The sequence below is a fragment of the Dromaius novaehollandiae genome, chromosome 7 (assembly GCF_036370855.1).
Source record: "Dromaius novaehollandiae isolate bDroNov1 chromosome 7, bDroNov1.hap1, whole genome shotgun sequence".
Taxonomy (NCBI): Eukaryota; Metazoa; Chordata; class Aves; order Casuariiformes; family Dromaiidae; genus Dromaius; species Dromaius novaehollandiae.
In genome coordinates this window covers 701,270-719,424 of record NC_088104.1, presented here as the reverse complement: position 1 = coordinate 719,424, position 18,155 = coordinate 701,270, and the positions used below count along the sequence as shown (strand labels likewise).

Here is an 18,155-nt window from a genome sequence, read left to right as displayed (position 1 = left end):
CCCCCTTTCCCAGTTTATATATCAGTTGTCTGTCTTACTTGAAGCCTTGTTGTACAGGAGCTGGAGGGAAAAGTGAGAAGTAATTTTTTCCATGTCTCTAAAAATGTCTGTATGATAGTATTAAAATTTAACATCAGTTATCTCTGAACATTTTGACATGTGAAGTGTCCATTGCAGTAGATTTTTCATCTTTAGTTCCTCGGGACTATGAGACTGTGAAGGACATAGTCTGTTCTTTAGCTTTTATAAATTAATGGAGTATCCTGTAATATGTTGAAGTATTGGAATGAAATGCACAGTTTTCACAGAAGAAATAGTTCTGCAAAATAGGTGTTCAAAAAGGTAACCAGACAGTGGGTACGAGAAGGAATTTTGGAGAAAAGATTGAACAAAAGTCATTTACAAGCATCAGCAGAAAATTAAACAGTTGTCAAACGGGAAGTCTAAAAATATGAGAGCTCCTGAACAGATGGGACATGGTTCCTTCTGGAAGGGTAACGGGATGCACAATCAAAGGGTCTGCGACCGGCTCCAGCCGAGCAGAGAACAGGTGCGTGGAGACGAAGCTGCCTCTCAAAACTGGTGGAGAGCAGCAGCCTCTGAGGGCCACAGACCCGCTCTCCGTTGTGAGGAGGTAAAACTCCGGGAGCCTGGGGTTTGCCGCAGAAAAGAGCAACTCTTGAGATGAGCCGCCAGATTTCCATCCTCATTTGGTGAGGATCAGGAACTCTGGGAAGAGGAGACCTGAAGACCAAGGTGAGTATAATCACCTGATTGTATGGAGAATAAGAAAAGGGGAACGGGGCATGCATTCCTTGAAATGTTCAGAAATTTCTGTTGAAACAGGCTGCAGGGTTGTGTATCCAGTGCCTTTTTACCAAGACTGGACCAGGCAGGAAGAGGCTGTTGATGGTGAGGTGCAGCAGGCAGAGGAAGGCCTCAATAAGGCAGCAATAAACCTCAACTCTGTAGTAAATGACTTTGGCATCTTGTTTTATATTACGTTGTATGCTGAGTTACTCCGGCAAACCCAGTAGTGACCTCTCCAGGAGCAGAAGTGTCTGCTGTAGCGTGAGTCTACACCAGCTCGCACTGACAGTCCTAGCAGATGTTATGGTAATACTGATAAATGCAGGGAAACAGCCAGCTCCTACGTGCTGCCAGCAGCTTGTGCGCGCTGTTAAATGAGACTGCGTTCAGGGTGGACTGTGCAGAGCTCCGCAATATGGCTCTTCCTCATTTTTCACGTGTTTTATAAGCAGTATTTTTAAGTGCATACATATAAGTTATAGCCTTGAGTTTTACTTGATAAGATTTTAGAGTTTACAGCATTCTTGGTCTCTCTGTTGGTCTCTCTGTCTGTCTTTCCCCTCAAAGAATATGATTCGGCATTTGTCGGGCATACTACAAAAAATGGCAGATTTTTTTCTTCCTGTTGCAGGAAGGTGTCAGTACGGGATTCTTGTCTTTAGATATCCAAGAAAAGTATTGCCATTAGCGATATGTAGTGACCTGGAAGCACAGGTTTCAGGACGACGGAGGGGTGTTTTGCAAAATGAGACAAGTCCGAGCACTAATAGGGAATGTACATCTGGACTCCTATAGTGCGGTGGGGAGCAGGAGCTTCTCCGCAAGCAAGAAAGGCAGGAAATTCTCCTGTCAAATCAGCGCGTGTTTCCGTTGGCTAGTTTTCCTCCAGGAAGAAAGGAAACTATTTACACACTAATATGCAGGTTTTCTTTCTCAGTATGGCAGGAAATATTGCTGCTGATCTAGTGTTAGGTTTATTCTGGTCGTTATTTCGCATTCCAGCTCTTTCATGGAGGAGTTTACATCCCAGTCAGACAGCCAAGCTGAAGGCTGTTGAATAAACTGAAACCTGAAGTTTACAAAATATTATTTCAAGTCTGTAAGGTGAATCTTTTAGTGGCAGCTTTGCTGACCACTTATTGATCAATACTGTTGGCATGGAAAAGCTGTGCTGCAGACTAATTCATTATGTTTTTCTGGCTATGCGTAGGTATATTTATTTTTCCCCTGTTTAAAGCGATGTCTCTTAAGTTGTTACGGTTGCTGCGTGCCGTAAACCCTGGCGAGCCTTTGCTGATGCGGCTGCCCTGCGCTCCTCCCCTCAGGGGTCCTCTGGAACTTGTCCTCGTGCGACGCGGTGAAGATGACCATCATCAGGGACGCTCTGTCCACGCTGACCAGCACCGTGGTCGTGCCCCACTCCGGGTGGAACAGCTCTTCCTTCGACGATGATCATAAAATTAAATTTCAGACTTCCCTCGTTCTGCGCAATACTACCGGATGCCTGAGGTAATTTACTGCTACAGGAGACTTCGTGTTACGGAGGAGCCCTGTTATCCAGCAGATTCTTTTTATGGGGTAACTTTAAAACAAAATAGCTGTTACACTCTATAAATTCCATTTAGTTCGACCATGCAGGCAACTTTTGTATTTGTTTTTTCCTACATTAAAGGAACATGACAAATACAAAGTTAGGCACTGGGAGATGTTAACTATTATGGCATTAATTACTGAGATTTCTATGGCTCATGAAAATTATTTAGAAAAAAATGTGCATTTGGTGATTCTTTATTGCTGTATACATTAAAAAAAACTATGTATGTATGTGTATGCATATCAGTAAAGAAATGTTTGACTATTCCTTTTGTGGATTTCTCAAACAGCAATAAGTATTCTTCAAAATAATAAAATGCAAAACTTAAAATATCTAAAAAGAAAATTCAAGGACAAAGGCTAGTATGTGAACAATTTCTGTTTATTTGTAGGTCTGTTTATCATTTAGTTTAATTTCAAATCGTGTTCCATTAAACAGCAGAGCAAGGCCGCTGTGTTTAAATGCACGGAACGGGGTTGCTTTTTATCTGCCGGTGACCTTTCTAAACTGCAGGATATTTTCACAAGCTACTCCTCTTTTTGGTCATTGTGTTATTTTTCAAGACGACAAGCCTGACGCTGCGGCTGAGCCCAGCCGTAGGTAGCGAGCGGCTCGGGGCAGGGTGGCAGCTTTCCCCCGCGGCTCCCCGCTTCCGACACGCGTCTGCTCCCCGTCTCGGGCAGTGTTTTGGGGGCCCTGGAGGCAGGTGCTTGTTTCCACCCTTTGCCGTGTGTTACTACGCACGCTGCAGCCTTTCCCTTTCCTGACACCCTCATTTATATATTTATACATCTATGTATCACTGTTACAAACGTTAGCGAGGCTGCACCACAGGACGGGTCACTGACCTTATCTGGGTTTTAAAAGAGGCGACAAAGGGTATTTTTAACTCGGACAAGTTCAGTGATCTGTTCTGCAGTGGACACAAACCCCAGAGTTGCGTTAGGACAGCTGGGAAAGCTTGGGATGGGAGAGCCCGTGGGACAGAGATTTCTGCTTATGGTTGGTTTTGTCAGTGAATCACTTCGGGCTCGAAATTAGTTTGAATTATATTTATCTTTTATGAAAAGTGTGTGGGGGTGGGAGAAGGCTGTTGCACCAAATGGTAGGTTTGCTTTTAACTTCTCAAAGTCATGTATCAAGCAGCTGTATAAAAGACTCCTGGATAAAATGCAGTACATATGTGTGCCTGTGAATGCGCTGTGCGTTCATTTACATTCTTATTCCTTTCAACCCTTTAGGAATCTAAGCTCTGCAGGTGAAGAAGCCCGAAAACAAATGAGGTCTTGCGAAGGGCTGGTCGATTCGCTGCTATACGTGATCCACACGTGTGTGAACACGTCAGATTATGACAGCAAGGTGTGTGCATACTCTAAGTGATTTTTACTACCGAACCGTATCTTTGATACAATCTTTTGGGGGTTGTATAGTGTAATTTAGCACTGTGATGTGCTTAGCTTGACTGGTCTTCTCTCCAAACCTGAAGTTATTTATGCACAATCAAATTCTGTTGCGTAATGCAAATTAACTAGTTCTGTGCTTTGCATTTTTGACAGCATTGAAGTATTCATTCCTTGATAAAATAATAATGAAAAGCACTCGTGCTTTTTATTTTCAAAATACCAAAAAATAAGTCACTACAGCAGAGATGACTTTTACCACTATTTTCATAACCGGGGATGTCAGCAGAGACATTTCAGTTCAGTTCAGTTTCAGAAGCAGGGATGCCCGAGGCCCAGAGTTAGAAATTGGTGCTTGTGCTCCAGATGCCTTTTCGTCTCTGCTTAGTTTGTTTGGTGTGCAGTATCGCCATGTGAGAAAATAACTAGCTACGTGACACCTTTATGCTTTGGTTTCAGACAGTGGAGAACTGTGTGTGTACCTTGAGAAACCTTTCTTACCGTCTGGAATTGGAGGTACCTCAGGCGCGTCTGCTGGGCATTAATGAATTGGACGACTTGTTAGGAAAGGAATCGCCTAGCAAAGATTCAGAGCCAAGCTGCTGGGGGAAAAAAAAGAAGAAGAAAAAAAAAGCTTCACAGGAGGATCAGGTTTGCCCTTTTCTTTGTACAAATACATCGACTGTTGTTTAGCCAATGGTTTAAAAAAAAAACATATGGCTTGGACAAAAACTGTCATATGTTGAATGGAAATATAGAGGTTTAATGTACTCACAACTGCATGTTCATTTCTCAGTGGGATGGAGTGGGCCCTATACCAGGATTTTCCAAGTCTCCTAAAGGGGTAGAAATGCTGTGGCACCCATCTGTGGTTAAACCGTACCTAACCCTGCTCGCGGAAAGCTCCAATCCAGCCACCCTAGAGGGCTCCGCGGGATCCCTCCAGAACCTTTCCGCAGGCAACTGGAAGGTAACGTTTTAAAACCACTTCATAATTCTGGGGGTGTCTGAATTCGCATTATTCCTCCTGTAGTGGTACTTTAGCTGTTTGCTTTCAAAAAGATGCTGGAATGGGTTTAGGAGGGAACATGTGATCATTTTCTAGTCTGCATAAGAGTGTTTCTCTCCAGCATGTATTATTGCTTATACATTGCAGAACTGTTACTTCCACAGCGTAAAGCAAAAACAAAGATGGTAGCAAGAAGAGCAATCTGGAAACTGGCCTTGACATCGGTACCATTTATTTTAAACAGTGAAAGCTTTTCTCCAGTGCACATTAGAGTTAAAAAAAATCTAGCTGTGAATTTTCGTGGGAAGATACTGTCAAAGTAAGACCAGTCCAAATACAAATATATAATATGCAATGTAACACCCCACAAGAATCAAGACTATGGTACTTGATATACTAATTGGTTATCGGCATAAATAGATTGTTTCTATTTGTTTCATTATTTTATAGTTTTTTTCCATATATTCTTGCTTTTAGCCCTTGCATACAATATGTTGCAAAAGCACCGCTTGAGAACTCCTACTAATTTTATGTATGTCACAGAGAGATTAAAAAAAAAAGTTAATTGCTTCCTTTGCTGTAGAGAAACAGCTGAGACTTTTCATTTTATGACTATTTTAAAATTAGTCTTTTTGCTTAGAATACTATTCCCACTTTAGTCATCTGTTAAGATATTTTGTCTATTAGCTCATGTTTTTTAACTATAGTTCTGTATCAGGAATGAGCCAAGAACAGGAAAGAGCCAACCCTCCATAATAACAGAAAAGATATGCATTTAACTTATCATCCTTTCTTTGGAAAATGTCCCCCCTAAAATACTTAAGAATTACAATACTGTGAGAGATGGTATCAATTGTAGCAGGTTTGCGAGTAACCGTAGTTGTATTCCAGTTTGCAGCGTACATTCGAGCTGCTGTCAGAAAAGAAAAAGGACTGCCAATCCTCGTGGAGCTGCTGAGAATGGATAACGACAGAGTTGTTTCTTCCGTGGCGACTGCCTTAAGGAATATGGCATTAGATGTTCGTAACAAGGAGCTTATTGGTAAGTACAGAACTGCACTGAAGCAAGCAAGGTTACCAACGTGTCAGACCTTATACTGAAAAAATACCAGGATGAGATTCTACCAACAGAAATAGTATAAATGATTTTACTATTCCATGTCACTTGTGTCACAGAAATTAATCTTTTTGACAGCAGTAGCTTTTCAGAGTAATGTTGTCTTTTTGGTTTGCCTTTAGGCATCTTGCATAGCAATCTCTTTACAACAGATTGAAGTCACCTCAGCTAAACTTCACCAGACAGGAAACCATCAATACAGAATATGATAGAAAACACAACTCCACTTCCTTGGAGCTAAATGGTAACTTTCTTAGAGGGTTTCAAGGCTCCTTGCTTATTGTAAGAGGATATGACAGCTCTGCTGTATACCAGTAAATACTTTATTTAATAGTACTAGGTAGGGAGAGGCTCCTAGTAAAGTATTTCTGCCAAAAAAACAGGTGTAGGGCAGTATATACGTGCCTTTGCTGAATTAAATAATTGACGAGGGTATTTGCTAGAAAAAATTACTGTTTCCCTTTCAATATTTTAATACTTTGAAGCACTCATCTGTGCCTTTCTCATCTAGCATTTTTCCCAAAAAATGAATAAACATTTGTCCTTCCTTGGTCAGGAATCTCAGAATCTGTTACGATGAGTGTTGAGCATGCCTCGCCCTCAGCTTAAGACTGATGTAGCCTAAATTAATCCTGCTAAACATGTCATGGTGTAGAGAAGTTTGATTTTTGTTGTAGAAGAATTTTCTGGTTTAAACTAATGTGATAAATGTGTAAGAACTATTTGTGCAGATAGCAGTATAGTTATTCTCAAAAACACAAATACAGCTTAAAAGAGTTTCATTATTTATTTCTGAAGCTTCTCAGAGCGTACTTTCCTGCAAAGTATGTGTTCTGTCAACAAGGAATTATTTTAAAAGTTGTGTTCTATAACACCTGCGCCATACAGGTAATACCCAAGTGACGTTTTCTTTTCAGGACTTTTTTCCTTTCCTGGCAGAACTTTTGAGTTCAGGAATGCACCTCCATCTTCCCTCCCCTAACTATCAAAGCCTAGAATTGTTTGCTCTCCAGATACACTGCAAAACAAACCTTTGTACAAAACATTTTGAGAGATGAAGGGAGTCATAAACTACCCTATGCCAGTAACCAATTTGGTGTGACTTCACCACAGTTGGTAAGGGCAGGGGTAATGGGTTTAGGTGGTCTGAACTCTGAAGAAAATGAAGTTGTTTCAGAGTAGAGATCAGGGACTCTAATAAATAACAATAAAAATTGGTATGTGCAAACATCTGTTGGTGATCTTGCTAAAAGATGGGCAATGACAGAGCACTACTCTTTTCAAACTGTGTGTGACAGTTTTGCGGTAGGTATACAAAGGAGTTCCTTTCGTTTGCAGATTTCCTTGGGCATATAATGCAAGTAGATAGTTAACGGCTTTGTGTGAAGCTTATTCGTTATTCACTGTTACATACAAATACCTGTCTTCAATAAAACCAATTAATAATCATTCCATTATCAACACAGCCTAAACATAAGAAAAATATTTACCTTAGCTTAGTTAATTTCCTTTGTTTGCATTGTGATTATTCCTGTGCCTAGTCAGTAATTGAAATCTGACAGAAATGAGATCTGATCTCTTGCGTGTGACAAATAAGGTGAACAGAATGTCTGAAAGGAAAACTTCCAAGCTACTGTAAGGATTTCTTTAACCCTCCCACAAATAACCTAGGAATGTGCACCACCCCTTCAATCATAAGAAATAATGTAATAATTTTCCTTGAACAATTCTGCTTCCTCCAAATAATTCCCATTTCCAAATGATCCTGCTGTAATACACAAATACAACTTATTTCTCACATTTTTTAAGCCAGAAGAAAAAGAATTTGTTTGAAAAATTGACGTCTAGTCTCTCTTGCCTCTGTAAAATATGAATTCCTGGAAGTTTTCCATTTTTTTGATCCTATGTTCCTTTTTATTGCTTTCAGATCCAATTTTGTGATGAGTACTATAATTATACATATTAAGTAAGTACCAGAATGTATTTTCTTACTTGGTTCTCCTGATGTTTTTTAAAGGTAAATATGCTATGCGAGATCTGGTGAACCGACTTCCCGGAGGCAATGGTCCAAGCATACTGTCTGATGAGACCGTGGCAGCAATCTGCTGCGCTTTGCATGAGGTCACCAGCAAAAACATGGAAAATGCCAAAGCCCTCGCCGATACTGGAGGAATAGAAAAACTGGTGAACATAACAAAAGGGAGAGGTGACAGGCAAGTGGGCAACAAACTTCATAACTAAAGCGTTTCTCTATTCCATTTCAGATGTTTTAACAATGTGGGAAATGGCTTTTTGAGTAGAAAAAGGATCTGTTTTTGCAGTCCTCGTCTGTTGATGAGTAGCTACCAAAGCCTGAAGCATATTGGGGCACAAGAAACAGTTGTTATCTGCCATTCTCTTACAATGTGTTATCTGAAGCTTGTGGAGGCTTTTAGAGTTGCATACAGTAATCATATTAATAGGGTCTATTAATGTAAAATGATATAAAATCATGTAAAATTTTATGCAATATTGATACCATGTAAGATGGTATAAAAAAACCTGTCCTCTCAGTTGAACACCTAAAACATTAATAGAATATTTAGAGCTTTTCAAAGTCAAAATATGTTAGCACCTTTGCAGGGATGTATCACAACAGCTATTAGTGAAAGCTGGCATGTCCGGTCGGTAGGTTGTGAGCAGTTTATCTCTGCAGTGGGATTTTCTGGAATAGGTTTGCACAACAAGTGCCGACTGGAAGATGTGGCTCTCTGCAGAGTCACGCACGTGTGCCTGTGCCATCGGCCTGGGACGCTGGAGGTCAGCTGGGCTCAGCACGGGGCTTGGCCTGGGCAGTCCTTATGCAGTACTTTTCAGAACTGGAGAGCTGAGCAGCAAGCAGCAGGATCACGAAAGGGCTCTCGAGTCTTGCAGGACCAGCGCCGAGTCACGACTGAAAAGCCACGGACCCGCTGGGCTCTGAACAACGTCTCTGCTCCAAACTCCCCAGCATATCTGATAGGACCCAAATTGGCAGGACCATTCCCTAACCCTGGGAATCCCAGCTCTCCTTTCTGCGGATAGCGGGAAGCTGATACATAGCCCAGGGTGATTTTGCAGTGTCTGACCAGATGGTAAGGGAGAAAAAACAATCTCCAACAACAGAAGTTGATTGGTGTGAATTAAACGTGCCACATTTTTAACAAAATCTATGACTATGGATTATATTTTGAGTATCCAGGATTTATGTGGCTGTGAATGCAGCAATCCCTTACGTGACTTTGTCTCTCCCTGGCTACTGAGATGCAGTGTACAGTTGCATCTGCATGGAGAACTTTGAGATGGGACACTCTGAGCAGATTTAAAATCTTGCCAAAATACTAGTTGGATTGGCTGACACTACAGTCTGCAATTCTTTTCAGTCTTTTCTTTCAAAAGGTGAATTTGCATGAATCTTCACAGTGACAGAAAAAGGCATATATTTAGCACGGATGCCATGCTGGCATTTAATTTCAAATCACCCCTTCAGTACCACTGCTAAGTTTACTACCATTTCTCTTTAAAAAGGTGACACAATTTTGTTTATAACACCAGATAGAGCAATTTTCTTTTCCTAGCTTCACTCTTGAGAATGGACAGGTGTTTTGTTAAAAACAAACCCAGTGTGAAGCAACTATGTAATGGCAGTTTTCATGACATGTGCTCAATAAAATGTTCCTTTTCAAGATTTTTAATTTTTGCAGACAGTTTCAATAGCTATCTCATGCTTTCTGTCTGTATTTCTCATGTGGATGACCCGAAGAGAAGATTTCTAGGCCAGAGAGGGCATTAATTGTCATGCCTCATCATGTCCATATAGCAGCCTTTCTTTTGAGGCTGCTGACCCAGCTGTAATCACACTGTTGCAGTGCAGGTATGCATTTGCTGCGACCTGGAGAATACGACCTGGCTCACTTCACAGCTGCAAGGTTTATGCTATTATGTAGCTCAGAAAGCTTTTTAGCTTTTTTTTTTTTTTTTTTTTTTAAGTGGGGTGAATACTTTGTATTACTGTAATATTCTTTGCTTCCTTAGATCTTCACTGAAAGTGGTCAAGGCAGCTGCCCAGGTACTGAATACGTTATGGCAATACCGAGACCTCCGTAGCATTTATAAAAAGGTAAATTACAAAATTAGCATCCACATGGAGGCAGTTGTGCAAAAACTCTTAATTTAATGAAAAGCAATTTATTTTGATACTCTCTTCTTGTCACTCCACAGGATGGATGGAATCAGAGTCATTTTATTACACCAGTGTCAACACTAGAGCGAGAGAGATTCAAATCGCATCCTTCTTTATCGACAACAAACCAACAGATGTCACCTGTCATACAGTCAGGTCAGTCGAGACCTGTAAAGAGATGTACAGAAGAGCTTCTTCCCTTGGGGTACCTGGTATCCCTCTTTTTGAACTCTAATCGGCTCAGTTCACTTGTTACTCTGCCTAAAACATGGACTTGTTACGCTGCCTAAAACATGCTCTCTCTTCCCTGTATTTAAATATATGAGCAAGACTATTCAAGTACTTCACGTACGGTGTATTACCTTAACTGATATTGTTGGCAGGCTTCAAATCCCGCAAGATTTGTAGGTGTCTCAACATTAGCATTTAGTTTGGATAAGAAGCACTTTTGAAGGAAATCTCCCCACTTACTCAATGCAAATCAAAGTGCAAACAGTCTCAGAAAGTGTGAATTGTATCCCCTTTGCATGAAACTAAGTCAGATGCTGTGCTTCCAGAGCACTGACATGCTCTAACTGCTAACGGGCAGTCAGGCCGCGGGACCGGGGAGACCTGGTCTCCAGTAAAACCCTCAGCACGCACAGCGTGGACCTCAGGTCTTTGTCACCAGCGGCTTCCCGCTACAAAGGCTCCCCTTTTGTGGTGCACGACTTGATGTTGTAGGTGTAGCCTCACAGCACGTGTGTACTGGACTGCATAGAGAGCAACAGCCTAGTAGTGAGGAACCTATTTTCATTCCTGGTAGTGTAATGCCAAATCAGGCAAGTAAGTCAAATACAAAAATCTTACTTTTCTGACTCCTCCTCATTCATTGCAGTTTCACCAAAACCTCCCCTTTGTTCCTATAACATCTCCAGTGCTAGGACGGAGCTCTTCAGAAGGCTGGTATAAACCCCCCTTGATATCCTCTTTGTTTAGCATTGGATTTATCCGATTTACTCTTGCATTTTTATGTGAACAGATCTCTCTAACTACTGAGAAATATATATGTATTTACCTTGACTGCTGAAATGAGTGACCGTTTCCTAAATATTGTTGTTTAATTACTTATTTTGTTACACAGCAGGGACTAGGAACCCTCACGCATTCCTCCATGACAGGGATAATAAACAGGCACTCAGCCAGGGATATATTTTCCTATTAGCAGTATACGTATAGCGTCTAAGATGTTGAAGAAAGCATGCCTCTCGTGCTCTCAGTTCCTCTCAACTGCCAGAGTACATAAAGTGCTGTTTTTTTTGTCTAGTGCCATACAACAGCAGACTGTATTTACCAATTTTATATGACTTTGTTATTCTGGTCCTACTGTGTTCCATTTTCAATTTTCACCCAATCTTTTGGGATTCTGAGAGATTTTCCTGACCAAACATACCTTTGTCATTCTCACACCTCATGATACTGAAAATAGCTTTTACTTCTACACCTAGTGTCAAATTGTGCATACTGGCATCACAACACCTTGAAATCTTGGACTGCTTAAGCTATGTATCTATAGCCAGATCTAAAAAATCTTCCCAAAATAAGCAAGGACATTGAAGCAAATGGCTTCAACTCAGGGAACTGACCAGACTCCACCAATGTGTAAAAGGATATTCCATACCTACTGTCAGATTCTTATCTCAGAGTTTTCTCTCCCAAGACACACTAGTAGAACTGTGTTGCTCCAGTTCTGTGGACTACAAATTGGAAATAAGATAAGAAGCTCTAACATAATATTCAGAGGCTACTTTAAAGAGCACTTAATAAGGGATCCTAACAGTAAGTGCCTGCTTTTCTGTTCTAGAACATGAAGAGGCTTAAACTAGTAAAGCAGAAGTTTGGTGCAAAGAACGTGTCCACAGAGAGCACTGCGGTAGCTCCCTTGCAGACTACCCCATGTTCAGTAGATGAGTGGTAGAAGAATTACACTTGGGCTATAATAGCTGTTCTTTGTTAGTCATTCAATTATAGACAGATCATTATTAGCACAGACATTACAAAATTTAGCTTTTTATAACCATCAGTGTGCTAGGATACTATCAATAATTAACTGTCCATGATAACACAGAATTGTGGGATATGACATAATGAGCAGGGCTAATGGAAGATGATATCACTGATTAACAATTGAAGCAAAATTTCTAGAAATTATTTTTTTCTCCCATGTTAAGTAGAGCTTGTCTAAGCTAACAAAACAGTTGAATTCTGTGTGAAAGAGAAAAGATTTACCAGAACAAACTTTTTACAACTAAAATAGAGATTTATATATTCCCCATAAGGATAAAAAGTAAGTAACCCATTTTTAAGGTCTTACAGTGGTTACCAGCCCACTGGAGCACAAAACACCCAAGGTTCACATCTGCACGCTAATCAAAGAACAGTAACACACATGTGTACATGGATCATTTCAGCCAGAGAGACTGTAAAGTTACCTGATGTCCCAGCTGATGTGATGGACTTAAAGATTGTATTTAAGGATAACTTACATAAAATCATAAAAGCTAGCAGAAGTATTATTTTCTAATTGCAAACAAGTGAACATTTACATTTGTATCTGAATATCCTATGCTAAATGAAGTTCTCAGGATGTCATATACAAACTGAAATGGGTAAGGTCTCTTATTTCAGTTGTAAGCATTGTGGACCAGTGACTTGCCATAAAAATATAAAATGATAATTTGATGATTCGTTGTTGATAGCTTTTGTCACTGGGGTTCTTCATCCCGGTAGAATTATGTACTAGTTTTGTTCATTGCACGAGTCTAGCCATCTCTAGCATTTGCTAATCCTTGGAGACAGAAGGGGAGAGGAAAGAAGAAAGAGGAGGTGAGGTTTGAAAATTTGTTATAGGCTTTCATTGCCTACACTGATAATCTTTCGTTCTTCTTCATCAGTTGGCAGCACATCCTCATCACCGGCTTTATTAGGAATTAGAGAACCCCGCTCTGAATATGATAGAACACAACCCTCTCTGCAGTATTACAATAACCAAGGTGATGTCATTACACATAAAGACATATATACTGGTAAGATACGAATTAGGAATACATAAATATTCCTCATATGAGGAGTTTATACAATCACAATACAGACAGTTGCATTAGCAGGCTTGTTACTGTTGCTTAATGTCATTTTCCAATTTTAGTCATATTCATTGCACGTGGAACAGAGCAGGATATTCATCTGCCTTCATTGTGCTATTTTCTTTAAAATTGCACACATTACCAGAATAAGAAGAGATTTGTTTGCATTTTAGGAGATAAGAGGCATTTGGAAAATTTAATCTTACTGAAGTGTGACAGAAGATCATTTTGTTATACTCTTATTCATAAATATTACAAAAAACATACCAAGACTTCATACTTGATTTCACCTTTCCTCCATGCTGTTTGACATAAGTCATGAGATGACAGTGAACAAGGAGAAACAAATTCCTTGCTGTAAGGGTTATTTGTCTGTTCAAAAAAAAAAAAAAAGCAGCAAAAAAGCACAAAAAAAGCCTCCCGGTTTCAATTTTAACTATTGCTGAGGGACAGAATTTTCTTGTATTGTTGTTTTTAAATATAAAGTCCATGCTACTGTTTAATAACAGTAATATATGGTTACTAGGTAATTTAACAGCCCTTACAACCATGAGTGGTATGTTAAAACACTGGTATTTTTAAGAAAACATGTGATGCCTTGTTTATAAAGCAACTTTTTTTTTTTTTTGCAATCGGCTATGTTATTTTTATTCTGCAGTAGTTAACTAATATCCTTAAGAAATAGTTGTATATATTTTGTTTGTTTTGTGTATGTTTTATTTTTGTATATATTCCGTTTCACTTTAAAATAGTGCATTAGACTTGAAAAGAAAGGTTGCATGATAAACCATATATGGCAGTCTGTATGGGCCCTCCCAAGAGAACAATTGGATACTGTATTTTTTTTTAAGTTAGTAACTACATAAATATGGTTGAATATACTGGCAAAGGCTTTCCATCTGCCCAAGGTTTATCTTTTAGGACTTGAACTTTTGGCTTCTCAGAGCATTTGAAAATTTTCATAGGTACAATGTTAAGAGAGTTATTCCTGTAAAGTTATAAGAATGAGAAGGAGAAGGCTTGTGTTTTCCAGCGTTGTATGGATTGTGTCTTCCTATTCTGCATTCAGAAAGCTTCAAACACACTGCTGTGGACGCAGATTGAAAGGGCAGCGCTTCCTGCCAACAACATGCAAGGTGCAGAGTTTAGCCAGTATTCATGATAATTTGTTACCTGTATGACTAAATTATTAGACAGCAGATACCAAAGTCTGCAAACTCAACTGTTTGGGTGCCATATAACTTCTGTGGGTAAAGTAAAAGCAAAAAGAATGATTTTAAAAAAAATAAATATTAAAGTTGTTGCCATAAACTATTTTCTCACAGGTTCCAGCAAACCTTCACCAATTTACATCAGTTCCTATTCCTCACCAGCAAGAGAACAAAATAGACGACTACAGGTGACTTTGAAATTTTATTTTGAAAGGATATTGATACAAGATTCAGCATGTGGTGTTTGAATGGAATTTAAGGGAGTTTGAGTATATTTTTTAATATCAGAGCTTTTTATAGCATTTATCTATAACAGTTAATTTGTTATTGGAGATTACTGTACTTAGAAGGACATTAGCAATCGTTAGTTTATTATCTGTGTATTTTCTTTTTATAGTCACTTATTTTAGTGTGTTCTTGTTATGGCTGGATCTAAAACCAGTCTCCTTTTCTTTTTTTTTCTTTTTTTTTTTTTTTGGTGAGTAGTCAGATTCTGTACTGTCTATGTATGCTTTAAAAATACTGCTTTTAGACAGTTACTAGGTTCCCAGCGAATGCAGAAGGTGCCACGCAGGGAGGCTTAAAGGTGGTTTTCCACTGTTAGTTTCATTTAAACGTTGGGTATGTTTCACGGAGGGTGAAACCTCTGCTACTAACATTATTGGTGCAGCTGTATTTGCACAAATTATACACCACCTTTCCATAAAAGGTAAGTTTGAGGAACAAGTCTTTTCTCTGTTAATTATTTTTTAAGAATATTTTTCTTCTGTTTTTGCAACAGCATCAGCAATTGTACTACAGTCAAGAGGATACCAACAGAAAAAACTACGATGCATACAGGTTATATTTGCAGTCCCCACATAGCTATGAAGACCCGTATTTTGATGATCGAGTTCACTTTCCTGCTACTTCAGATTACACAACACAATATGGACTGAAATCAACCACAAATTATGTAGACTTTTATTCCACCAGACGATCTTCTTATAGAGCAGAACAATACCCAGGTTCACCCGACTCCTGGGTGTAGCATTAAAGAAAAAAAAAACAGTATATTTCTCATCTTGCTTGAGAAGAAGTGGAATGGCCTCATTTGCTGTTTTGGTGATGAAATGTGAAAGTGAAATAAAGGAAGGAACAAAGAAGATTTTTTTTTTTATAAGGAATTATGAGGAAGGTGCAAGAAAAACTGGAAGGGATGGGGTTTTTTGCTCTGTTTAGATGTTAGGTATAATTACTTGTAGCTCCTGTAGTCTGGTGAGGGTGTGGGCGATGTGATGAAAGGTTTGAGAATTGAGTAAAATGAATTCCAAAAGTGTGTAGGTCAGAGCAAATTAAAGCTGATTTTTTTAATGTGAATAAAAGTCTTGTTCTGATAGTTTGTACAGAAAAAAATAAAATGGATGCCCTGGTTTTATTGCTATTACTAAATGTCAAGATTGTATGCTATTACGTCTTGTAAATTTATTTTGTTGGTGTAAATATGGAAATGCCACATTGGTTAAAAGTGCCATCATTTGTAATGCAGTGTGTCATTTTAAAACACATTTGAAACATCATACAAAAAAAAAATCCAAGAAAGTGTTATAAATTAAAAAAAAAACCTTTTTAAAATGAATAGTGTAAATCTGAAGCACAAAGTCCAGTCCAGTATATCTACACCTTTCCCATTCCCTGCCTCTTTCATAAGAAACTTCACTGCCATTTTCTATTCACATGGAAGAACAATAAATATGGAAGTCTCATCCATGGAAAGTTGTTCCCTGTTCCTTTTTTTTTATTTTCTGCGTGTGATATTCAGAAAAAAATACAGTGAATGTGAAGTCAAATTGCATGTTATAAGCAGGTTAAATATATCAAAACCATTTTGGCCGTTTTCCCAGCTTCCTACAGTTTGTTCAGGCTGGCCTACCAAAGCGTGAAATTATGCACTTTCCTCTCTTTTTTCCCCTAGACTAGTATTTTTACTTTTGATATGGGCAATCCAAGATATTTCACAACACTACCCTGTTGTCTTGCCACCATTTCCTCTACTCCTTCCCTTGCTCCCCTGCAAAGAAAATTAAGATCATCTTGCTTTCATAGAAATTACAGTCTCCATTCCGACTAGCTGAAGAATGTTTTGCTTAGATCTATTTACAATCCCAATTTTTAATTTTTTTAAAAAGTAACTAAATCGTATACTTTCTTCATGCTTTAGGGTCTATTAACTTTACACTGTCTGTAATCATAAGTATCATTACCCATCACTGCACTATTGCATCAATCAAATGAGAAAAGCTGAGCAGAATTGCTCTCAAGTTCAGATAGCAAGCCAAATTCACTTTTCCTGCTGCTGCCCCCGATTGTAAAAGGGAAAAGAAATGAAGGACAACAGCCCAATAAAAGTAATGAATTAGATCTTGACTTCCGTGTAGAGCTATGCGATTCCCATTGATTGCAGTGTGACCACATGTGTGTTCCTGAGGGCAATATGGTCCAGTACTGTGCAGATGGTGCCTTGCCTTTCCAAAAAGACTGTTTTTTTTCTTTTAAGGCAGAATATAGTTTCCATTTACTTCACACTGACTTTTTCCTGTAAGAACAATTTCCACACTGATCTTTCATCATAGTTCTAGCTGCCTTCAAAGTCAGTTGTAAGCTGGTTCACAGATAAATGTAGATCAATGTTGATCTGTTTGTTACCTGTTATATGGTATGCCTATAACTTACTAAAGGTGATAAGCTCTCTGAGCCAGATGCACTTATCTGGCATTTCATTGTCCCTAGAAGACTAAATTAGCTTCAGATAACAAAATGGTATACTGTTTCTCTGAAAAAGGTCATAGTGTGTTATCATTATTTTCTTCTCTGAATCCGCTAATAGCTCTCAAAAAAAAAAAAAAAAAAAAAAAAAAAAAAAAAAAAAGAAGTTAGTCATTTCAATGTAACAAACAGCTGTATGATGGAATGATTTTTTTTTTGCTTCTCACCTGAGGCTGTTTCATAAAGATCAAAAGCAGTAAGATCTGGGACAGCACCACAACCTGGATCTTCTGTGCTGTAGCATATATATTTATGTTCATTTTCTTTTTTTATTGGTCTCATTTATTTATGTATTTTACACATTGTTATGTCTTGGTGCTATACTGATTAAAATGATCTGTACAGTATGTTTGTTGCTTAATTCCCTTTACATACAGTTTCAAACTGAATTGGATGAAATGGTGAAAAAACAGATGGGGCAAGATTTAATTTCACTGTTCATTTTCACAGTACAGTCTGGCTTTTGGGCCCATTTTAAAATGTCAGGAGCATAACGGTAAGCTGAATTCTTTTAAAATAGATCATATTCACCATTTTGCAATCAGTTTGACATTCCAGTGAGGACAATTAAAATTGTTGATTTTTTTTTTTTTTTCCCAAAAAGTAGAGGGTGATGCTAATTTGGAAGTTAACTGTAATAGTGCACTGGGAAATGCACGTCTTTGTTTCCACCTTTCAAACAATTAAATTGTGAATGCATGGAAGGAAAAAGAGATTGAGCTTTATCAAAAGCAGGGAGTTAAACAGATTCAGATTAGAACAGATCAAGAAGATGTACAGTGAGACTCAATAGCAGACTTGTACATGTCCCTTTATGAAAAAAATAATCTTGTGGGGGCCAATTCAAAGCAATGCTGACCCCAGTGAAACAGTTGTTATCACTAAA

General features: G+C 38.7%; 1 protein-coding gene across 10 annotated transcripts in view; it reads left to right on the top strand.

Moving 5' to 3' along the window:
- The window catches only part of PKP4 (plakophilin 4), a 101,695-nt gene extending 84,079 nt beyond the window's left edge, over window positions 1-17,616 (top strand). For 9 of the 10 annotated variants that reach the window (XM_064514513.1, XM_064514514.1, XM_064514512.1 and 6 more), the window contains 11 exons: window positions 2,136-2,319; window positions 3,646-3,763; window positions 4,264-4,455; window positions 4,601-4,774; window positions 5,705-5,855; window positions 7,948-8,143; window positions 9,984-10,068; window positions 10,170-10,287; window positions 13,065-13,196; window positions 14,579-14,652; window positions 15,246-17,616. In XM_064514513.1, coding sequence (XP_064370583.1) covers window positions 2,136-2,319; window positions 3,646-3,763; window positions 4,264-4,455; window positions 4,601-4,774; window positions 5,705-5,855; window positions 7,948-8,143; window positions 9,984-10,068; window positions 10,170-10,287; window positions 13,065-13,196; window positions 14,579-14,652; window positions 15,246-15,494 — 1,673 coding nt within the window. In that variant the 3' untranslated portion in view covers window positions 15,495-17,616. The remainder of the gene's footprint in view (window positions 1-2,135; window positions 2,320-3,645; window positions 3,764-4,263; window positions 4,456-4,600; window positions 4,775-5,704; window positions 5,856-7,947; window positions 8,144-9,983; window positions 10,069-10,169; window positions 10,288-13,064; window positions 13,197-14,578; window positions 14,653-15,245) is intronic. The other variant, XM_064514510.1, reaches the window with a different exon arrangement.
- The last annotated feature ends 539 nt before the right edge of the window (window positions 17,617-18,155 follow it).